The sequence below is a fragment of the Oryctolagus cuniculus genome, chromosome 5, assembly GCF_051225735.1.
Source record: "Oryctolagus cuniculus isolate XC-2025 breed Fujian yellow rabbit chromosome 5, ASM5122573v1, whole genome shotgun sequence".
NCBI lineage: Eukaryota > Metazoa > Chordata > Mammalia > Lagomorpha > Leporidae > Oryctolagus > Oryctolagus cuniculus.
The window spans coordinates 15,135,404-15,160,991 of NC_142871.1; the positions used below are offsets into that span (position 1 = coordinate 15,135,404).

Here is a 25,588-nt window from a genome sequence, read left to right on the forward strand (position 1 = left end):
TATTTGTTTATGCTTGCTTTTAGAATTTGGATAAATTTATCTTTTGATGAGCAGAATTTCAATTTTTTTAAATGATCAGTTGTTAATATTTTGCTTCATAATTTTTACCCCTTTCACTCTTAAAAATACCCTTTTCTACTTCATATATTTGCCAAATAAATATTTTAAAGTGTCTCCATTTAATATAGCCTTAATTAAAATGTTTATTCTATAAATAATTCTGGAATTATTTATCTAGGTGGTGTGGTTAATAATATAAATTCATATTTTTAACAAATTACTATTTTTATTTGTATTAATTTGTTGAAAAGCCTTACAAACCTTACTTTTGAAGCTATTATTTTTCTATTATACTTTTTTATGTAAATAGGTTTGTCTCTTAGTGTACTCATTTATAAAGAATGTCTTTGGGGTCAGCACTGTGGCTTAGCTGGTCAAGCTGCCACCTACAGTGCTGGCATCTCATATGGGAGCCAGTTTGAGTCCCGGCTGCTCCGCTTCTGATCCAGCTCTCTGCTATGGCCTGGGAAAGCAGTAGAAGATGGCCCAAGTCCTTTGGCCCCTGCACCTGAGAGAGAGACCTAGAAGAAGCTCCTGGCTCCTGGCTTTGGATCAGCGCAGCTCTGGCCATTGTGGCCACAAGGGGAGTGAACCAATGGATAAAAGACCTCCCTCTCTCTCTCTGCCTCTCCTCTCTCTTGTAACTCTTACTTTCAAATAAAATAAATAAACCTTAAAAAAAAAAAAAAAAGAATGTCCTAGATTGAGTTAAAATGCCAAAATGAAAAGACTCTTCTTATTCAATGAAGTTTACAAGTTCAAAACTTTATAGTGTAATTTTTCTTCATCCAAAGGATTTTCCTGATTTATATCTTAGTTTTACAATTTCCTAACTTTGTGCTTTTTTGGGGAAGGAGAAATGCATCTATTTTAATTGACAAAGTGTATTCATATCTGTTCTTGACTTCCTGCTTTTAAAAGGGAGTGTTTTCATTATTTTAAGAAGTGTGAATCAAAACTGACATAATAATAAAACATTCTTAATAGAGCATTTCAAATAAAACAAATACAATTTTCGAAGTCTCTGGTTTTTGCTTTAATTTCATGTTTCATACACTGCACAATATTTACAAAGTACTCATTTTTACAGTTTTATAAGTAAAGGGAGCAGACGACAATTCTCCCATATAGTTAAATGCACCAGAGGATTTTTGCTTTCATTTCCCTCACTTGAGAGATAAAAAGCAGGATTTACTCTGAATTTAAATTCTAAGGAAAAAACATAGACTTTGTTCACTTCTCATGTTTCACATTAAGGATCACATGCAAGTCAAAAATAGATTTGTTCCTAAGTTAACACTCTCTTGAAATCTTATTTGACTATATGACAATTGCTAAATAATTTCCTTGTTACAACCAATTTTTAACAAGTTATCCTGCTAGTAATGTTTTCCGCTTCCTGCCTTCTTTACTTCTGTTCATTCTTCCTTTTTTTTCCTTTGTTTTCTTTATATGTAGAGAGCATCTATCCAAAGACATTGATAAGAATAGCTATCTTTGAAGAATGATGGGTAATATAACCTAAATGAAAGTAAAAAGAAAATGCTATATGCAACTCTTACTATGTAAAAATAAAATTATATTCTTGAGCCATATTCAGACATTACTAGCTGTGACCACAGCATTGTAGAAGCCAAAATGAAATTACATTTTCTTCCCAGAAAATCTCAATGTTCAGAGAAATAAACAGCAACATAAGGTAAGTGTTTGCTATATCAGAAAAGAACCTCAAACTTTTTGAATAAGAATAGCCACTCATGAGGGTAGACAAGTTAACTGCACCAACCACATGACATAGTGCAATCATTATACAAAGATTTTTCAGAAAACCTGAAATTCAAATTTATAAAGAAGCAAACAAGAAATGATGACTGAGAGTTAAGAATCACTCCAGATGGAGAATTCTTCATGACTGTAACATCTATTTCTATAACAGACCATCTCCAAATGACTTGTAGTTATTTTTCTGCAAAGTTGCAAGTGAAGATCTCCAGATAAAGTGGGTGAGTGGGCAGGAGGAGGAAAGGATGGGAAGTTATCATTATACTCTTAAATCTGTATATATGAAACCTGTTCATCTTACATAAATAAAAAATTTTAAACAAAAATCTTCAATATGGTTCACTTGTCATCCTAAAGAAAGGAGAGTTAAATTTCCTTAGAATAGAAGATTTTTTAAAAAAATGATGATTTCTTTTCTCTTTACAGTTATATAAGTGAATGAGAATTTTAAACCACAGTTGTCTAAAGTTTTATTCTAACCTGAAATAAAACCAGCCACCCACATCCAAGTTGTAAATCGACAGACTCAATCAATTGTATTTAACCAATCTTGGATTGCAAATATTTGGGGGAAAACTGTGTCTATACTTAACATGTATAGACTTTTCCCCTTCTTATGGTTATTCCCTTAGAAGCATAGTGCAACGGCTATTTACATCATATTTGCTATTATAAGTAATCCAGGGATGATTTAAAGCATGTGTGCTTAGGTTATATGCAAATACTATGCCATTTTATATAAGAGTTGTAAGCTTTATCCATGGATTTTGATATTCTCCAGCAGTCCTGGAACCAATTCCCTGTGGATGCCAAGGGACAATTGTATAGACAACATTATAACTGATTCTTGCATTAGAATCACTCTCTTTGATTAGCCCCACATTGAATACAAAATACATAAATACTTAACTATTTGAGAAAATACAATGTTTTTGTGAAACATACATAAAAAAGTGTTCAAAGAAGATGATTTACATTGTAATGTCCAATTTACACAGAATATTTAAATTTGGAAACTCATCAGTGACTTGGGCCTCTCCCTCAAAATTATTTGGCCTATTTATGATTTCCTTTCAATAAAAAAATGAGAAAAACGTAACCATTAAACAATGAAAGCAGCCTACTCAGCAATCAGGGAATGCTTTGATGATAGACTCATAGGCGGGTGGTGGTGGTGTTGCGAGGCTGCCTCGAAGATTACTACTGGACCAGTGGAAATCAGGACGGCTCAGACTGTGGGAGGCAGTGATGGTGGGAGAGGTACTGGAGGAAGGGAGGGTCATCAGCTGGCTATCAGTTTCCACAGGAAGTGGTGGACATTGCAGAAAGGGGTGGAACGTAGACGCCCTGAAGCTTGATTTTCTTGGAAAAGAGTTTGCTTGGTCCAGGGAAGCTTGCCGCTGGAAAGTGAGACTGGCCAAGCTAAGGTTGCTTCGACGTTCACAGCCACTGTGGCGATAAAATCCAGTTCTGTTGAGGCCATGGGTGTAGGAAGACCTTGATCGCCTACTGGAACTCCATTGTGAGATGGGGGCACTGGCTCTTCTTCGAGAAAGACAAACAAACAGGGCCCAAATAAATCCTCCCATGACAAGCCCAATTGCCATGGATACAGTGAAGGACATTATAAGGTCCTCTGAAACAAAGAAAACAAATATCTAAGTCAAATTTAAAACAGGTAATCCATGACAAACAGAGGTATAGACTGTAACTACTGAAATACATTAATTTAAACATGCTTTGAGAGAAAGAGAATATGTTGCAATGGTTATAAAGAAATGGAAGTTGATAATGCTTCCATTTATTCAAACAGGAAAACACAAAATAATATTTATAGTGACAGCATTCTAGGTTATGTTATTTCATGTAAGAGCTAAGAAATAAAAATAGTCATCATAATGCCATACTTTATAAATTTTTCTAGAGTGTGAATGTGGTCCAAAGATGACTTCCTTTTGGGTGATAATAGTAGCTAACGTGCCAAGTCCATAAAGGATTTAGTCACCGCTTTGATTTTGCCTTGTCCTCTATCTGTTTTCAGCAGTCACATTGAGTTCTCCCACCTGCACTCTTCATGACACCTCCCTTCCTGTCTGTTTCTGAAATAGGAAGTGCTGAGGTAGAACCATCTGGCTAGCTGATTGATTTATGTCTTATTTCCTGAACACCCGGAATGTCGCTAGTGTCTCGGACTCCGTGCTGACATGACCTGTGCAGACTACTAGGCTTTTTCTTATTCCCCAAAGCTCGTGACCTTTTTGTGATAATAAAATTCCTGTCCTCTCAACCTCTCAGAGTTTTTGTTATGTGCCAGTGTCCTCCAATTCATCAAAGTTCTGTTTGTTCAGATTTCCTGTTTTGGGGCTGTGGAGGGGTGAGAAATATGTTCTCCAAATAGAAATATTATCCTACTGCCACTTGTGAACTAAAAACATCTTCTAGAATTAAACTGGGAAGCTTAGACTCCACATTGCATGGAAAAAAAACTCTCTGGGTATTTGAAGGCCTGACTGCCCCACTGCCTACTCAAGTCCTCATGCTCCACCCCATAATAATCCACAGCCCTGTTAGTTTTCTCACCATCCCAAAGCCTATCATTCTCTTTAGGACTCTGTGCTGTCTGCATGTTTCCCTTACCTCTGGATACCAATTTTTAGGTTTCTGTCTGGAAAATTCATTCTTCAAGGTCCTCTTTGATAAGGATTCTTACATTTCCTAGAGAAAAAGGAGTTACTGGGAAGTGGAGAGTAATTCTTATTGAATTACTTATCTGGCGAAGCTATATTGCGAGAGCCTTAGACTGGAAACTACTGATTGGGGTTGTAACACAGTGGAGAGGTGGTGGTGGGAGGGGATGGCCACAAGTGCTTTGCTGTTCCTCCTATCAACAGGTAGAGTCTATTTCCCACTCCATGAGTCTGGGCTGGCTTCATGTCATGCTTTGACTAAATAGCATGCAATGGAGTTGAATCTATGCAAATGGAAACCTAAGGCCCAAAGACTTTCAGCTTCTACCCTTGCTATTCTTGCCAGCCCTGCAATTGTCAAATGAATAAGGCCAGGCCAGGTAGCTGAGTGATGAGAGACACATGACCCAGTTAACACCTGTTGCTCTGGCCAGCAGCCTGCTTTCCTGTTCAAATGAATGGAATTATCCAGGGTAATTCAGATGCTAGTCAGTACCCCAACTGACAGTGGTCCATCAGCAAAGATTTTGGACAGCTCATCAAGCTGAGTCCATTCCTAATGGCCTACCCACAAAATCACGAGCTAAGTGAATTGTTTTGTCACTGTATTTAAAATGGATTGCTAACAACAAAAGCTCACTGATACAGTGTTCCAGATTCATCTTAATCTCACATGTGCAATTTTTAGGGTATTTGTGTAGACTCACTGATTTCATTACCTTTATAAAATGTTTGAGGCCTTTATTTATGGACCACAGTCAGAAAATGTGGTCTATATACTCTGGAATACTACTCAGCCATAAAATAGGTCCTCTCTTTCGTAACAAAATGGATGCAACTGGAAACCATTATACTTAGTAAAATAATCCAGTCCCCAAAAAGACAAATATCATGTGTTTCCCTTGACCTGTGGTAACTAATAATTACAAAAAAGTAATGAATATGAGTGAAATTGACATTTTGAGAATTGAGAATGTTTACAGACCTTGCCTCTAATGTTGAAGAACAATGTTTTTTCTTCTTACTATTTGTTGAATTCTTAGTGGAGGGCTAATTTTATGATTATAAAATAAACTGAAATTAAATCATTTTAAAAATTAAAAGAATAAGCCAGTGCCACGGCTCACTAGGCACCTTGCGGCGCCAGCACACCAGGTTTTAGTCCCAGTCGGGGTGCCGGATTCTGTCCCGGTTGCCCCTCTTCCAGGCCAGCTCTGTGCTGTGGCCAGGGAGTGCAGTGGAGGATGGCCCAAGTCCTTGGGCTCTGCACCCCATGGGAGACCAGGAGAAGCACCTGGCTCCTGCCATTGGATCAGCGTGGTGCGCCGGCCGCAGTGCACCGGCCATGGCGGCCATTGGAGGGTGAACCAATGGCAAAAAAAAAGGAAGACCTTTCTCTCTGTCTCTCTCTCTCACTGTCCACTCTGCCTGTCAAAAAAAAAAAAATTAAAAGAATAAGAAAGCAAGAAAGAGGGAGAGTGGGAATGTGGAGGAGGGGAGGGTGGGTGGTATCACTATGATCCTAAATCTGTTTGTATAAATACATAAAATTTGTTCACCTTATGTAATTAAAAAAGAAAATGAAAAAAGGGGCAAATTACACAAAAGAGTTAGATTTTATGATTGTCAAGTTTCTTTCCAATTAATTGTTGTAATCAGTGATATTCTATAAAATATTTAGTACATAGAAATGACAAAAATCAATCTAATAAATATAAATTGATATTAATAATAAGAATAATCATTGTTGAATAATTTTAGGATATATTTAGTGTCTTCCAAGCACATAATTTCACGTAGATCTCCTGTGGAGAGGCTATATTTGCCATGTTCTACTTTCGTAATTGTCCTCACAAATACTTAGAATCCTCTATAACAATGATATATATCAGATATAAACAATAAATCCTTTGCAATAAGATGACTTCTGAATTATAAGGTGATTTATCACAGATCAGCCTGGCCTGGTATTATTATTCTGAAATGTGTCTCTTAATATTGAGTCACAGCCTTAAAATACAATGTCTTCAGAGATTTTTCTAAGCTAGGCTCTACCAAGAAAGAGCAAATAAATATAGGCAGGGCTGAATACTAACCTATGCATAATACATGACAATTCTAAATTAAATTTTTCAGTGCCCAAATATTTAGAACCTAAAATTCTGCTTCAGAAGTTATAAGAATTTTTAAGTTGCCATAGCAATAGCAATCATGAGAATCAGAATTTCACCCTTCTTCCTAAAATATAATAACAACAATATGAGTAAATAAAACCACATAAAATCCATGTTTTCAGCATGGATTCTAATTAGAAAACAAATAACATACACACTTTAAGTTACTAGGAAGTGAATAATTGAAAACAACTATTGTAAATGATCTCTTATGCTTCAACATAAGCCTTCATGGAAAGAAAGGGCAATTTTTTGGGGGGGGGAGGGACAGGCAGAGTGGACAGTGAGAGAGAGAGAGAGAGACAGAGAGAAAGGTCTTCCTTTGCCGTTGGTTCACACTCCAATGGCCACTGCGGTCGGCACACCACACTGATCCAATGGCAGGAGCCAGGTGCCTCTCCTGGTCTCCCATGGGGTGCGGGGCCCAAGCACTTGGGCCATTCTCCACTGCACTCCTAGGCCACAGCAGAGAGCTGGCCTGGAAGAGGGGCAACCGGGACAGAATCCGGCGCCCCGACCGGGACTAGAACCTGGTGTGCTGGCGCCGCAAGGCGGAGGATTAGCCTAATTAGCCACGGTGCCGGCAAGAAAGGGCAATTTTAGAAAAACTGTGAAAACATTGGAAAGTATACTGGTGCCTGAACACACACACCGAGTAAATGAAAGGAACTTACGAGTACGTATAAGAATGTGAGGAAGCTGTCTTAGAGAGCAGTCCCTCGCTGAAGAGGCAGAGGGTAGAGAAGTCAGTCACAAAAGATCACATATTGTATGATTTCATTTGTGTGAATTGTCCAGAATAGTTAAAACAAAAAGGACAAAAAATAAATTATTTTCTAAGGCTGGAGGGTGGGATAGGAAGGAATGAGAAGAGCATGCATATAGGTTGAGGTTTCTTTGAAGCACAAAAATGTTCATAAATTAGATTTTAGTGATTAAACTACTGTGGAAACTAATTGTGTTGTTAGGCAGGTGATTTATATGGTATTGAGTTCTGTCTCAATAAAGCTATTTAAAGAATAAATAAAAAGGAATTGTGCTGGTTGGAAACCACACAATAATGAGGAAGAGACAAGATGAAAGGAAAATTTGGGATTCTTCAAGACAAATAAATATTAAAAAACTATCAAAAGACAAGAATGAATTGGCAAAATAGTCTAGAAAAGAACTAAAAAGTAAAGAACTACTCAGTGGCTCCTAGAACCAAGCCCTCTGTTTTCTCTCCAATAAGATGCATGAGTCCAGATAATTTATAAAATTTGATACAGACTAAAAAATTAATTAATTTGTTTACAGGCAAAAAGGGTGGGGAGGGAGATAGAGCCGGAGATGGAGATGGAGAAGGAGATGCAGATGGAGATGGAGATACAAAGAGAGCTCCTGTCTCTGGTTCATGCTTCCAAATGTCCATAATGGCTAGGGCTGGGCTGGATCGAAACTAGGAGCCAGAAATTCAATCCAGGTGTTCAGTGTTAGTGTTAGAACCCAACTACTTGAGCCATCACCACCACATCCCAAGGTCTGCATTAGCAGGGAGCTGGAATCTCAGCTGAAATTAAGAATGGAACACAGGTATTCTGGTGTGGAATGTGGACATTTAACCCGGTAGTTAAGATGTGGAGTGTGGACATCTTAAATATTAAGTTAAATGCCCATCCCCAAAAGTACTTTTTAAAGAACATATCTCATTTTGAAGGCAAATGAAGCAAACTCTCAGACTGTTAAATCATGTAATATAAATTATGTGTTGTTATCCTAATTTGTAACATGTGTCTACACAAGCAGTAAGTAGCTGGCACACAGTAAATCTTCAAGTGCTAACTGTCCTACTACTAATTGTTTAACTTATGGAAGCTATAAATTCTTCTTGGCCTAGTAGTAGTAGCCATTATATTGCTTTCCAATTCTAAGATTCTAACGTTGTATTATGTATGATTTGCAGCAAATATAATCAGTAACTCAAATCCTGCTTACTGGTATTGAAATTTAGTAGAGGTTTCCATCTAGTGGCCTTCAGCTGAATCATTCCAGTATCTGAATGATTTTCTCAGTGACAACAGAATGGAACACTGATTAAATATTCAGAAACCCTTTGGAATTGTAAGAATTACAAACTAAACTATTTTTTTTTCAAATATTTTATTTATTTGAGAGGTAGAGTTACAGACAGTAAGAGGGAGAGACAAAAAGGTCTTCCATCTGCTGGTTCATTCTCTATATGGTTGCAATTGCCCAAGCCAGGCTGATCCAAAGCCAGGAGCCAGGAGCTCCTTCCAGGTCTCCCACATGGTTGCAGGGGCCCAAGCACTCAGGCCATCTTCTATTGCTTTCCCAGGCCATAGCAGAGAGCTGGATCAGAAGAGGAGCAGCCAAGACTAGAACTTGTGCCCATATGGGATGCTGGCACCACAGGCGGAGGATTAACCTACTGTTCCACAGCGCCAGCCCCACAAACTAAACTTTTACCAAAGCAAATGGGATTGTATCAAACTAGAAAGCTCCTGCATATCAAAGGAAACAAGAACAGAATGAGGAGACAGTCATACAATGGGAGAAATATTTGTAAACCATATATGAGGGTACTTCAAATCATTCAAGCAAATGAAATTAAAAGTCAAGTTTATTTGCTGCAAAAACTATTTAAAAATATGTCCATAACCTTTTCAGAATATTCATTGTCCATGAACATTTTGAAAACCCCTTGTATGTTAAGAGGTTAATATCCTAAGTTTATAGGGAACATAGAGAACTCAATAGCAAGAAAACAGATATTCTGATTTTAAACCAAGAAAAGGTCCTCAACAAATATTTCTCAAAAGAAAACATACAATTGGCCAGCACATGTATGAAGAGGTGTTCAACATGACTAATCCTCAGAGAAATGCAAATAAAGCTATAATAAGGGGCTGGTGCCATGACACAGCAGGTTAATCCTCCATCTGCGGTGCCGACATCCCATATAGGTGCCAGTTCTAGTCCGGCTGTCCCTCTTCCAGTATAGCTCTCTGCTATGGCTTGGAAAAGCAGTGGAAGATGGCCCAAGTCCTTGGGCCCCTGAACCTGCATGGGAGAACCGGAAGAAACTCCTGACTCCTGGCTCCTGGCTCCTGGCTCCTGGCTCCTGGCTTCGGATCAGCGCAGCTCCGGTCGTTGCAGCCATCTGGGGAGTGAAGCAACGGAAGGAAGACCTTTCTCTCTGTCTCTCCCTCTCACTGTAACTCTAACTCTCAAATAAAATAAATAAAATCTTTAAAAAAAAAACTATAATAAGATATTGCCTCATACTTATCATATTGGCTGTTATCTAAAAGACAAGAGATAAATCCTGGTGATGACATGGAGAAAATATCGATCTGATTATTAAGTTAATATATCCATTATGTAAACAACTATGGAGGTTCCTTTAAAGTTAAAAACAGAATAATTATTTGATTCAGCAATTCCTCCAGCTACATATCCAAACATTTGCACATGTCTTGAGATGAAATCAGTGTCTCTCACATATCTGCACTCTCCTGTTCATTGCCGCTTTATTCACAACACCCAGGATTTGGAACATCTAAGCATCCACTGTCAGCTGAATGGATAAAGAAATTTGATATACAGAGATATTTGATTTACATAGTGGAATGTTATAAAATAATGGAATATTATCATCCAGCTTGTTAAAAACATTTATATTTACTTGAAAGAGTTACTGAGAGACATTCCATTTGTTAGTTTACTCCCCAGATGTCTACCATTGCCAGCACTGGGCCAGGCCAAAGTCAGGAGCCAGGAGCTTCATTCAGGTCTCCCATGTGGGTGGCAGGGGCCCAAACACTTGGGCCATCTTCTGGCTGCTTTTCTCAGGTCATTAGCAGAGAGCCGGATGGGATGAGAAGCAACCAGGACATGAACCATTGCCCATATGGGATACCAGCATTGCAGGCAGAGGCTTTACCCACTGCACCACAAGGTCCCTTGTCCAGCCTTTTCAAATGGAAATACTGTCATATGCAACAACTTACATGAACCTGGGGGATGTTGTGCTGAATGAAATAATACAGACATAGAAAGACAATACCGGCCGGCACAGCTCACTAGGCTAATCCTCCGCCTGCGGCGCCGGTACCCCGGGTTCTAGTCCCCGTTGGGGCGCCAGATTCTGTCCCGATTGCTCCTCTTCCAGTCCAGCTCTCTGCTGTGGCTCAGGAGTGCAGTGGAGGATGGCCCAAGTCCTTGGGCCCTGCACCCCATGGGAGACCAGGAGAAACACCTGGCTCCTGGCTTCTGATCAGCGTGGTGTGCCGGGTGCAGTGCACCGGCCGCAGCGGCCATTGCGGGGTGACCCAATGTAAAAGGAAGGCCTTTCTCTCTCTCTCTCTCTCTCTCTCTCACTGTCCACTCTGCCTGTCCAAAAAAATTTTTAATTAAATTAAATTAAAAAATTTAAGAAAGAAGAGATTTATCTTGGTCAGTTTTGAAGCTGAGAGGGTGTTGGCATCTGGTCTAGTGAAGAAACTGTGATGCAGAAAACCAAAGGAGGCAAAGAGAGTGCAAACTGAGGCCTATGAGAGTGAGAACTCACTCACATTTGAAAAGCAGGAACTAATCTCTTTATGAGGGTTCAGCCCATGACTCAAACACAACCTATCAGGTACCCCTCGCAAACCTTGCTGAATTGAGAAATCAAGCCTTAGTATGAGTTTTGGTGGAGAGAAGACATATACAAATGTTCATAGACAAACTAGATTTGCAAAAACACTTCAAAGAAAATTAATCGGCAAACCACAGACAACTATTAAATATTTACAAACCTACATTTATCTGACAATAACCAGCATATATCAAGGACTTTTCCATTCATTTATAAGACTAAAAAGAAAATTAAAACAGGCCAAATTTTTAGTAAACACTTCTGAAAGACATATTCAAAGGCCAATAAGCATGAGTGAAAAAACTTTACATCAAGAGACAGCACTTTTTTTCTAAACAAATCCAGGCAGCCAACATGTAGACTTTATAGGCCTTCCATTCTCTATCTAAACTACTGAACTCTTCCAAAAGTAGCCATAAACCAGTGGGCAAGTTTTCCATCAAGTTTTATTTATCAATATAGGCTGTGAGTCAGATTTAGCAGGGGATCACAGTTTGCCTATCCCTGTTCAACATCATTTACCACCACAGAAGTGCAAGATAAAAACATAATGAGATAGAACTAATTGCTAACCATAGTGAATAAAGCTAAAATGAGCAAAAATATGAAGGAATTGGAAGCTTCACCTTGGAAAGAATGTTAAATTGTAAAACCACTTAGGAAAAAAAAATGCCTGGTGGTTTCTTATACACTTGAATATATACTAAAACAATTGCTGTGGGAATGTAGGTAGCTAGGGAAAGGAGCTGAAGTCTGACAGCCCCAGCTAAACTGCTGGTGTACAACCTCACACTGACAAGTGCAGGCCACTGATTTGACAGCTCCAGGCAATCTGTGGTATAACAGCTGCTCTAGGACAGCTGCTGCAGACCCATAGACAGCCAGCCTGTCCCGTGTGGCAGCTCCCCTTCGGTGCACCATCCAAACTGCCTTCCCTTTCTCTGCACCATCAGGCCCTCTGAATTCTTTCACATGTGGAAGGAAGAATCTGCAGTAACCCTGGCCAGGAGTCCTGCATCCTGCAAGGTTATGACCCAGGAATTCTACTTCTAGAAAGGTATTCAAGAAAAGTGAAAATATATATCCATAAAAAGACGTACAAGAACAGATATTGCAGGTTTATCCTTAATAGCTAAAAACTGTATTCAGCCATGATGTCCATCAATATGAAAATATAAATTACTTGTGATATATAAATGCTATTTGGCAATAAAAAGAATTACTAATATAGTACAAATAGAATAGATATTAAATGTGCTATGTGGAGGAAATAGGCTGTACACAAAACAATAAACACTATAAGGCTTTATTGATAGAAAAGATGTCAGGAGAGTGGCTTCATCTGAGGATACTGTTCTCAGAGATGACTAGGAACAGGCTTTAGGAGACTTTAGGAGTTGGTGATTATATTCCATGTCTTGACTGGGCTTTGGGTTAATCAAGAGTGTATGTATTTATAGAAATTCAGCAAATTTTCTTCTATGGCTTGTGCACTTCATTGTAATTCATTTTATCTATGTCATATTTAAGTATGACCTTAAAAAACTCCATTGAGTTCCTGTTAATAATATGAATCTTGAGGTAATCGGGGGTAAGTGTATGGATATGTTTAATATACTTTGAAATGTATAAACAAATAGATCGATGGTTAAAGTTAATATTGTATACTCTGCTTTCTCTTCAGATCCTCCTTTTACTAAAATTAATATTGTAAAAATATTAATGATCATATCATGGTGGTTAGGTATATGAGTATTTATTATAGAATTCTTCAAATGTTTCTGGATTTTTAAATATTTATTAATAAACTGTTGGAAAAATACTTGAGAGAGTATCATGAACAGTCTATATTCAGCATATTTGGATATTTAATGCAAATGGTTTCCACAAAACACAAACTTCCTTAACTAATAGAAGAATCAATAGAAAATCTGAGGGGTACGTCATTGTTAAAGAAAGAAGAACGCAAGAAGGAAGAGTTGCTGGTATCATTCCTCTTCCAGTTCCAATTGACTTTACTGCTTTCCTCCAATTTTAGGAAGACAGCAAGGAGCCATTGGACTCTTGGGATTCAGTGCTGTGTTGGCAAAGCTCTGTTCTGGGAAGATCCTTATGGTTTCTGTCCTGAGGCAAGTGCCTTTGGAAGTCTCTGGACTTGTGGCTGTATCAGCAAAGGCCTGCCCCCTGGTGAGATAAATTTGTTTTGGTATGTAGCACCAAATTCTTGCAGGCCTGATGTGCACCTCTTCTACAACTTAGGATAGTGTTCAATGAATCACAAGACTATCTGGGGATGGAGCCAGGCCGACAAACCTAGTATTGAACAGATCCTAACTCTCCCTGTCCCCTGGACAGTGCCTGCAGAGGGACTCTGGTTCTGCTTCAGTGTCCCGCAGATTTCCATGGTCTCAGGTGAACAGTCTTTTACCCCAGTCAATATCACCAGTAACTGAAAGTTGTAGCATGAGGCTGTGAATCCACTCAGCAGGATACAGATCCTAGCAAGATGAACTTTGCTCCTATATCCAGGTTGCACCAGTCTTAATGGGCTTTGGGTTTCAGGTGTGATCTATCATCATAGCATTCAGGAACACAGAACAAGTAGTTGGAGCCTACCACAGGCCAAGAAAAAAGGGCTTGCAGAGACAGACTACCCCTTTATGGGTTCATCTCCAGTGCATACCAATAACATATCAACTGCAGATTTGGAACCAATTTGAGAACACCAAGTGAAATAAAAATGCAATAGAAGGCATCAATAGCAGAATAAATCAAGCAGAATAAAGAATCAATAAGCTCAAATTGAACCCAAAAGAAAGCAGGAGTAGCTATACTTCTATCAAATAAAATAGATTTTATTTCAAAAGCAGTAAAAAGAGACTAGGAAGATCACTGTATAATTATAAAGGGTTCAATCCAGCAATAGCACACATGCACACACACATAATGTAGGAGCATCCAAATACATAAGATAAATATTAATAGAACTAAAGAGAAAGACAAATTCCAATACAATGATTGTACAAAACTTTTTAAGACTCAAATCACAAAAATGGACAGGTGATCTAGAGAGAAATTAACAAAGAAGGAACAAAAATAAATCCCCCCCCAGAAAAATAAGATCTAACACACCTACAAAAGTTTTTACCTGATGGTTGTAGAATACACATTCTTCTTAATGACAAATGGAACAGGATAGATCATATAATGGATCGCAGAAGAAGTCTCAACAAAATTAGAATAGAAAACATATCAAGTATCATTTCTGATGACAATGTAATAATGTAATGAAATTAGAAATCAGTAATAAGAAAAACTTTGAAACTATATAAATACATGGAAATTAAACAACTTAACCCTGAATAATCAATAGATAAAGAAATAAAGAGGAAATTAAAATATTTCTTGAAATGAATGAAATGGAAAACAACATATCAAAACATATAAAATACAGCAAAAGTAATACAAAGGGAAGCTTATAAAACTCAATTCCTGCATCAAAAATCAGAGATCTCAAATAAACTACTTACCACAGCACCACAACAATGAGGAGAAAAAAGAGCAAATCAAATCCAAAATTGATAAGAAGGAAAGAAACAATATAACTCAGACTACAAATAATAACATAGGGGGCCAGCACTGTGGCACAGTGGGTAAACACCCTAGTCTGAAGCGCTGGCATCCCATATGGGTGCCACTTCGAGACCCAGCTGTTCCACTTCTGGTCCAGCTCTCTACTATGGTCTAGGAAAGCTGTAGAAGATGGCCCAGCTCGTGGAATCCTGTACCAGTGTGGGAGACTCGGAAGAAGTTCCTGGCTCCTGGCTTCGGGTCAGCACAATTCCTGCCATTGCAGCCAATTGGGGAGTGAACCATTGGATGGAAGACCCCCCCCCCCTCTCTCTGCCTCTCCTCTCTGTAACTCTGACTTTCAAATAAATAAATAAATCTTTAAAAAATTATGAGACATGGACCAAGGACCTCAATAGATATTTTTCAAAAGAGGAAATCCAAATGGCCAACAGACACGTGAAAATGTTCAGGATCACTAGCAATCAGGGAAATGCAAATCAAAACCACAATGAAGTTTCACCTCACCCCTGTTAGAATGGCTCACATACAGAAATCTACCAACAACAGATGCTGGCAAGGATGTGGGGAAAAGGGACATTAACCCACTGTTGGTAGGAATGCAAACTGGTACAGCCACTGTGGAAGTCAGTTTGGAGATGCCTCAGAAACCTGAATATAACCCTACCATACAACCCAGCCATCCCACTCCTTGGAATTTACCCAAAGGCAATTAAACTGGCAAATAAAAAAGCTGTCTGTCTGCACCTTAATGTTTATTGCAGCTCAATTCACAATTGCTAAGACCTGGAACCAACCTAAATGCCCATCAACAGTAGACTGGATAAAGAAATTATGGGATATGTACTCTATAGAATACTATATAGAAGTTAAAAAACAATGAAATCCGGTTATTTGCAACAAAATGGAGGAATCTGGAAAACATCATGCTGAGTGAAATAAGTCAGTCCCAAAGGGACAAATATCATATGTTCTCCCTTATTGGTGGCAACTAACCAAGCTCCAAAAAGGAAACCTGTTGAAGTGAAATGGACACTATGAGAAACAGTGACTTGATCAGCCCTTGTCCTGACTGTTGAGGAACAACTTAATATTTTATCCCTTTTAGTATTTTTTTGTTCTACTTAATAGTATTGGTTGAACTCTTTAATTAACACACAATTATTCTTAGGTGTTTAAATTTAACTGAAAGTGATCCCTGTTAAATATAAGAGTGGGAATAAGAGAGGGAGGAGATGTACAATTTGGCACATGCTCAATCTGACTTGCCCCAAATGGTAGAGTTAGAAACATGCCAGGGGGTTCCAATTCAATCCCATCAAGGTTGCATGTACCAATGCCATCTCACTAGTCCAAGTGATCAATTTCTATTCACAATTGATCATTATGATAGGTCTAAGAGTCAAAGGGATCACATAAACAAGACTAGTGTCTGCAAATACTAACTATTAGAATAAAAAAGGAGAGAATGATCCAACATGGGAAGCAAAATACACAGCAGACTCATAGAATGGCAGATGTTCTAAACAGCACTCTGGCCTCAGAATCAGCCCTTAAGGCATGCGGATCTGGCTGAAAAGCCCATGAGAGTATTTCAGACATGGAAAGCCAAGACACTCTGGAAAAAAAAAAAAAAAAAAAAACCTCACACACCTAAATGAAAGATCTCTGTGAGATCTCTGTGAGTGAGATCCCAGTGGAAAGAACAATCAAAGAACAGGTAATCAAAGAAGGAGGTACCTTTCTCTGAAGGGAAGAGAGAACTTCTACTTTGACTATGGCCTTGTCTAAATATGATCAGAGTTGGCAAACTCAAAAGGCCTCCATAGCCTTGGAAACTCATGACAAGAGCCTAGGGTGATTACTGACGCCATAAATAAGAGTGTCAATTTGTTAAGTCAACAACAGGAATCACTGTGCACTTATTCCTCATGTAGGATCTCTGTCCTTAATGTGCTATACATTGTGATTTAATGCTAAAACTAGTACTCAAACAGTAATTTTTACTTTTTGTTTCTGTGTGGGAGCAAACTGTTGAAAGCTTTACTTAATATATGCTAAACTGATCTTCTGTATATAAAGAGAATCGAAAATGAATCTTGATGTGAATGGAAGGGGAGAGGGAGCAGGAGAGGGTTGGGTTGCAGGTGGGAGGGAAGTTATGGGGGGGAAAAGCCATTGTGATCCATAATCTGTACTTTGGAAGTTTATATTCATTAAATAAAAGTTAAAAAAAAATACCTAAACAAAATAAAATATAACAAGGCAATAGGTAGCATCATATTGAATAGGAAAAACCAGAGGCTTTCTAAGATCTGGAAGAAGATAAAGACGCCCACTTTCACACTTTTATCCTCTTTTATTTTACTGAAATTCTTAGCTACAGTGATTAGGCAAGAAAAATAAATAAAGCACATCAAATTGGAAAGGAGGAAGTCAAATTGTCAGTCTTTGTAGAAGACATGATCTTAAAACCCCAGAGACCACCAAAAAAGATGTAGAACTAATAAACAAATTCAGTAAAGCTGCAGGATGTACAAAAATTAATAACATTGTCATAAAACAATAGTGAATTGTCTGAAAAAGAAAATAATACCATTCCCAATAGCTAAAAAAAAAAAAAAACAAACTTGGGAATAAATATAACCAAGAGGTGAAAGATATCAACATATAAATCATTGAAATAAATTAAAGATGACACAAAGAAATGGAAAGGCATTCCATGTTCATACGCTGGAAGAATTAATGTCATTGAAATGTCCATAGTATCCAAAACAGCTTACAGATTCAATGCAATCCTTATCAAAATGCCAATGACATTTTTCACAGAACTAGAAAAAACACTATAAAATTTTTATGGAATTACAAAAGTCAAAGCCATCTTGAGCAAAAAGAACAAAGCCAGACACATGTATTGTAATGCTAGTGATTAAAACAGCATGATATTGGCATATGAACAGATCCACAATATAGAGAGGCTAAAAGTAAATCCATACACTTATGGCCAACTGATAGTTGACAAAGGTGCTAAGTACATGCATTTGAAAAAGGACTGTCTTCTTTTTTAAGACTTTCAAAAAATTTTTACTGTCTGATACTTTATTGTTCAGGTTAATATGATATTAATCCAAAGAGAACAAATTTAATGTAGTTCATAGTACAGTTCTAAAAATATAATATTCCGTTCCACTCCCTCCTTTTCCTGTCTTCTTTCCTTCTTAATTTTTTAGATAACCCTTGACTGTAATATGAATTAAAATATGTTACTTCAGAAGGGCTGACTTTTTAATAGATGGTGCTGGGGAAATTGAATATCCACTTCCAAAATAAGACCCCTATCTCTCACCATGCACATAAATCAACTTAGAGTAAAGACCTAAATGTGAGACCTGAAACTTTGAAATTATTAGAAGAAAACAGGGAAAACAAATCAGGATATTAAAATAGGCAAGAATGTTCTAGATCAGACCCCAAAAAACTAAGAAATAAAAGCAAGAATAGACAAGTGGGATTTAATCCAAGTGAAGAACTTTTGCACTACACTGGCAACCGTGAAGAGTGAAAAGACAATCTCCAGAATACGAGAAAATATTTGCAACCTATACATCTGACAAGGGGTTAATATCCAGAATACATAAGGAACTCCAACAACTCAACAGCAAAAGCAAGCAAGCAAACAAAAAACCCCAAATAATACAGTTAAAAGTGGACAATTGATCTACAAAGCCATTTTCTCAAAGAAAGCCATGCCAATAGTCAACAGGTCCATGAAAATATGGCCAACATTACTAATCATCAGGGTGATGCAAATCAAGACCATATTGAGATATCACCTTACTCCAGAAAGACTGGCTATGAGAACAAAGGCAAAGGGTAATGAGTGTTAAGGAGGATGTGGAGAAAAGGGAAACTTTGTGCACTGCTGGGGGCCAATAATGTAAATTAGTACAGCCATTGTGGAAAACCATACAGACTTTCCTCAAAAGACTAAAAATTTTAGAACTACCATATGAGCCAGCAATCCCACTCCTGGGTATAAGCAAGGGAAATTAAATGCATTTTTCAAAAGACATCTGCAGTCCCATGTTTATTGCAGCATTATTCACAATAGCTAAGGAATGGAAACAACCTAAGTGTCCATCCACTAATGAGTGGATGAAGAAACTGAGGAACATATACACAACAGAATGCTACTCAGACATAAAAAAAAAAAAGAGTGAAAACATGTCATTTGCAACAGTGGTGTGGAACTATAAGTCATTATGTCAAATGAAATAAGCCAAGCATGGAAAAAAATACCACACAATCTCATACATGTGGAATAAAAAAAATAGGTGATCTTATACAAGGTAAAAATACATTGGTGGTTACCAGAGGCTGTGAACAGAAAGGAGGAGGGAACAATGGAGAAAGATTGCTTGACAGGTACTAGGATATAGCTGCACTGCAGTAAGAAGTTCTGAGGTTTTATTATACAGCAGGTGATTAATGATAATGCTAATGCATTTTTATATGTTTTTATATTTTAAAAACATAGATATGGGATTTTGGATCAAAACCTCACATATTTTGATAAATATCATTAAGAAAATGCTAAACAGAAATGAAAACAGAGGAATTATGTATTATGATATTATTTAGAATTTGAAGTATGTATAAATATATGTATTGTGGATATATGCAAACTTAATGACTATCATGAAAAAATATTTTAAATTTATAATATTGATAACTATAAATCTTTTCTCTAAATAAGGGGAATAGGGAGTGGGGTTAAGAGGGCTATGACATAATCATTATTGTGATCAGAATTGTTTTGCTTAAAGATTTTTTGAAAGTCAGTGTTATGTAGAGGCAAGAGAGGAAGACAGAGTTATCTTCTATCTGCTGGCTCACACCCCAAATGGCCACAATAGCAAGGGAAGGACCAGACTGAAGCCAGGAGCCTGGAACTCCATCTGGGTCTGCCACATAGGTGTGTTTTTGTTGTGCTGTTGCTAAAATAAAAGGTTTAAAAATTCTTATATTTAAAAAAAGAACTACAGGACAATATAACTCATGAATTTATATATAGACCTCTGAGGCTGACAAGGAATTAAAAAGTACACCCTAGCCCCATTTGCTGAAGCTGCAGGCTAAGAAACAACATTTTCTGGTATTAACCAAGGATTCTCACCCATGGCAGTATTTGATTTTCAAGTCACTTCACAGCCTTCCACCTCTTCAGTTACTTTGAAGAAGGTTAATATTGCTCCAAAAATCCATACAAAAGAAAGAGTTATGCTTCTTCCCTGAATTACTAGTATGTGGAGTAGGTAATAGTTTGAAAACCAGCATTTTAATGCATGAAGTAGATATTGAGAGTGAATCTTTCAGTCTCAAAATACTAATAACCTGAAAGATTCTACCATGGAACTTTTCACCATGACTCATAGCCTGTAAGTCAATTTTCATGAGCAGGCTAACGAAGGAGTTTTGGAGACACCAAGATGAGAAGGGGACCATTGATCCACCCCTCCCCCCCCCACCCATTGTGATGAGCTACAGATGGAGCTGGGGCACGGGATGGAAATTGGTGTCTATTCCCAGTATCCTCAGAAAGATCAGAAAGCCCTCTGAGAAATCTTCGGTACCCAAAAGCAAAACATAAAGGGAACAGAGTGGGTGATGTTTGTCCATTCACACTGAAGGCACCTAATATAGCCCAAGCTGCTGAGACCCCTGCCCGTGGGTGGGTTATGAGAAAACATGAACCATTGTTCTGTGCCATTGGGACAGTCAGAAAAGTACTTGAATAAGGACAGGAGACTGTAGAGGGCTTATGAAAAAGAAAAATCATATCTTGACCAATGTCACACAGAGAATATGAGCCAGATTTTATAGTGAGGGGCTTCAGCAGTGCAAATGGGAGAAAGAGCAGTGTCCCAAAAGCAGAAAAGAAATTTACGTCAGTAGATGTCAGCAGAGGCCAGAACTTGAAAAACCAAGGCCCCTTTCCCTCCACTACTGAGCAGATCATGATCTCAAATCCCTCAATCCCTTTTCAACATGAAAGAAAATTCCTAGTGGGGAGGGAGGTGAAGAGACTTGAGGTCACTAACTTGCCCGTATTCAAGTTAAATTGGCTGGAACACCTGGTCTGGTATTCAGAATCTTGAAATCTGCCTGCAGCCTGCCTTTCCGACTTCTGTATGCATTCTAGTTACACCATTCACTTCTCTACAGTCACTCTGCACATCTTACTTCTTCGTAACATTCCCCTGAGCTCCATGAAATGCTCGAACAATGCCTGATTTGTGTCACTAACTCCTCACACATTGCCTAATATGGCCAGTCAGCGCTCCTCAGTAAACTACTGAGCTGAATGAAAACGAGTTAAGAGGGAGAAGTCAATGACTAGAATCTGCTTCTTAGAGTTACCTTCCTATTTGAAACCTTCTGCTTTTCTAGGAAGAGGTAAACCTCCATTGTTTTCTGAGAAGGATTTGGGTATCATTTCAGCTCTACCTTTTCTTCAGTCATATAATACCAATCATTGCCATTTTTCATATATTATCTTGTGCTGTTCCTTAACTATACAGCTTTTTTTTTGCATCAGTGTGAACACATAATGACTTCCAACAGTATGATCCTCTTGGCACAGACATTGTACTTTTTTTTGAGGATTCAGTTAGGTGAACAAATATAAGTCCCTACACCCACAAATCCCCTGACTTTTCACAAGGTTAGCAGAAAGAAAAATGAAAAGTACAGCAGACAGCAAACAAAACTATGTCCTCTGTAGAACTCCCAGGTATTAAGCAAATAACAGAGTTGACTGACATTTGTCTTCTGTTTCGTGAGAGCAGTGCACGGTAAACGTTCAAAGTGAAGGTGGACTCTCGGGGAGGCAATCTGCATCTGTGTTGTCACTCATGGGCAATTTTAAAGCCAACACTTAATTTCTTTTTTTTTTTTTTTTTTTTTTTTTGGACAGGCAGAGTGGACAGTGAGAGAGAGAGACAGAGAGAGAAAGGTCTTCCTTTTGCCGTTGGATCACCCTCCAATGGCCACCGCTGCAGCCGGCGCACCGCACTGATCCGATGGCAGGAGCCAGGATCCAGGTGCTTTTTTTCCTGGTCTCCCATGGGGTGCAGGGCCCAAGCACCTGGGCCATCCTCCACTGCACTCCCTGGCCATAGCAGAGAGCTGGCCTGGAAGAGGGGCAACCGGGACAGAATCCGGCGCCCCAACCGGGACTAGAACCCGGTGTGCTGGCGCCGCAAGGTGGAGGATTAGCCTATTGAGCCACGGCGCCGGCTAACACTTAATTTCTTGAGTTTAATACTCACGCTATGTTGAGTGAGTTTAGTGCATAAAAATTGAGAGAATTCAAGTTATTATTGGTAATAACATGGAATGATACCTTCATTTTTGTTATTCACTAAAGTAACCAAAAAATAATATTTGAAAAACAATTTAAGTTCCTTAAACACGTTAAATCTAGGACATTGGTATAGTACATGACACATATTTTGCTTTTTGCAGCTATTATTTGTATGGTACAGAATATATATTTTGCTTTTATAAGCTATTCTCAGAAAGTAAAAGTGCCAAGCAACTAATTTTGAAAGCAATAGATAATATGTTACATTGCACTGTGCAAAATTTTCAAAATAATAATTTTGGAAAGTCAGTGCTAAAAACAAATATCAATTAAGATACAAAAAGGAAATGAAAATAGGAAAGATTAACACTTATATTTAAGAAAATTGTTACAATGCATATAAATAAATTTATATTTGTATTTCTTATGTTTATCCCAGAAGTAATAATACAATTTTTCATATATTTTCCCCAAATCACCAAACATTACATCGACACTGGCTTTGTTAACGTTTTACAGTGTAATGCTATGTTCCTGGTGTTCATTATTTCCATTATATTCAAGTATTAAAAAAAAAGGAACACGAAGTCCTGGCTTTGGAACAATAAGTTGAATCCCTTCTTATGCACAGTTTCTTATTAAAAATATTTAGATTTTTATCATCAATAGATGAACTGTTAACATTCTCTTGGAACTTCAGATGGTTTTAGTGATTATTACCTACCTCTTAGTCAATGGAAATAATTGCTTTTTGGAATAATGAAATTTAATATTTAATGATATGAAAAAAATAGACTCAGCTTTTAGACATGAACTTTGCACTGTAACCTTACTTTTGAATAATTTACACGGATACTTGTTTTCATCATGAGGAATTTATCTTTGACCTACTTTCATTTTTTGCATGTTTAGCATATTTACTTTCTCTGTAAATGAGGACAGCAAATAATATGTAACCAGCATATAATTAAGCATCTACAATGCAGTCTTATTTTTGATTGGTATCTACCTAATAACCTATTATCAAAGCCGTTCTTTACGAAGTGTGATTTGCTTTCTTTCAATTTTGTTATATAATTTTATAACAATGTTCAGCCATAGCCCTCCACTTCAATATTAAATCAAACATCAATAATTGCTGTAAAGAACAGTGAACGCATTCCACCTGCAAAGTTTTCTGTAGGGGTAGACGACTAGGCAAGACTGTTTGGAACAGTCAGCTGCTGCTGTTTTCCTTCCCGCCTGCTAATTCTCAAACCTCCCTTTGAATGACAGCAGAGAGTCTGAAATGATTCTGAGATGATTAAAATGTATTCTGAACATATAAATCGGGGTTCGGATCTCTTCATAAACTACATTTTGTCCTTTAAGTTTCCTTCTTCTGGACTTAACTCAAATTTCCCCCTTCACTTTTACAACTTCTCTGAACCTAAGAGTATTTGTCACTTTCACACCCCAGCCCTTCTTCCTTGTGTTTGTCCACCCGGGAGGGACTGGCAGTTCTCACCTCACGCTGTCCGGCTGCTCCTGGCAATAAACAACACTGCACTGAGAGCTGCCATCGGCCTCAGCCAAAAACACCAAGGGTTTGCTCCTTTCCCGCTGTGATAGGTTCCCATCAAAATGCTACCTGTGATATTTCCACACCACCTTTTCTAATTTCATAATATTATTCCATGTTTTAGCAATGACATCATCTCAAAATTCATTCATCTAAGTACAGTGTTGCTATTTAGATTCACTTTGGAAAATAAAAAGTACAATGTTCACAAACTAAGTTAAAATAACTTCTATAAATCAGTTTGGCACCATTAAATAAAATATACAATTGTTAAGACAAACTAAACCTACTTTTCCATTAATATCTACATTGTCATATTCCAAACAACAATTACTTCCACTTTATACTTCTTGTCTTTTCTTGTTCTCATTGATATTTTATAATTCCAGCCAAAATCTATACTTGCTGATCAGATTCTTCTTAAATGTCTTCACAGTCCACTTTAAAACAATTGTTATTTATAGGTTTCCATTGTAATAAATCCATAGAAACTTTAAATAATCAGTTGACAGTAAACAAAATGTATGACATTCCCAATGTTTCAATAAATTATTCAGCATATTTCTCTGTATTCTCTTTTTAAATTAAAAACAGTTAAAAAAATACCTTACCCCAAAAGTTTTCTGGCCATGGACTCCCTAAACTTGTTGTGTTATTAGCCATAATATCCACAAGAAAGAGAAGAAAGAAAGAAAAGCCAGTATGCCCAAGAGAAGCAGTTTGAATGTAAGCAAGGGAAAAATAATTTTCACACAAGCCCTCATATACTTATGTTTGCATAAAGGAAATAAGTGTATCATGTTTCCTGCTTTTATACTCAAATTAGCAACTGTTTTTCTTATCTTGGAATTCCACATGGTTCCTGAGACACAGAACAATTTCCTTCTCGTCATTTCCTGAGTTACTAAGCACTGTGGTCTCAGCCCCTCCAAATCTGCCTTTGAGACAGGAGGCCTTTTCCTCGGTGTTTCCCCTTCCTCTTGACACACATGGCAGCACTTCACTCTAGCACTTGGGGTTACATTTACATAGAACTGCGAAACGGATTGACCTCTGATGTCTGCACACTGTATTTATATAATAAATTAAGGGGGAATGGGGAGCTCAATTCCAAATTCTATCTGAGTGTAATTAGTTTTATCTAACACTCTTTCTTTACAGATCTGTTATTTATTAAAATTCTTAATATGTCTCTTTCCCTATTTAGTGTATTACTTTTTAAAAAAATTTAAATTTTTTTTTATTTATTTGACAGGTAGAGTTATAGACAGTGAGAGAGAGAGACAGAGAGAAAGGTCTTCCTTTCGTTGGTTCACTCCCCAAATGGCTGCCATGGCCGGTGCTGCGCATATCCAAAGCCAGGAGCCAGGTGCTTCCTCCTGGTCTCCCATGCAGGTGCAGGGGTGCAAGCACTAGGGCCATCCTCCACTGCCCTCCCGGGCCACAGCAGAGAGCTGGATTGGAACAGGAGCAACCAGGACTAGAACCTGGTGCCCATTTGGGATGCTGGCACTGCGGACGGAGGATTAACCAAATGAGCCACGGCACTGGACCCTAGTATATTACTTCTAAAGTTAATTTTTTAATTTATAAATATTCCTTAAAGTATAATTTATTTGTTGTTTTGTACTCTTGGTATTTTTTTATTGTTTTTTAAAGATTTACTTATTTATTTGAAAGTCAGAGTTACACAGAGAGAGAAGGAGATGCAGAGAGAGAGAGAGGAGC

General features: G+C 37.8%; 1 protein-coding gene across 1 annotated transcript; it reads right to left on the bottom strand.

Moving 5' to 3' along the window:
* Window positions 1-1,072: 1,072 nt before the first annotated feature.
* MYCT1 (MYC target 1) lies at window positions 1,073-24,657 on the bottom strand. Its single transcript, XM_008263706.2, has 2 exons — window positions 24,472-24,657; window positions 1,073-3,478 (listed from the first exon to the last, which is right to left on the bottom strand). Exons 1-2 carry the CDS (start codon window positions 24,521-24,523, stop codon window positions 2,967-2,969), a joined length of 564 nt encoding a protein of 187 aa, XP_008261928.2. The 5' UTR covers window positions 24,524-24,657; the 3' UTR covers window positions 1,073-2,966.
* Between the last annotated feature and the right edge of the window lie 931 nt (window positions 24,658-25,588).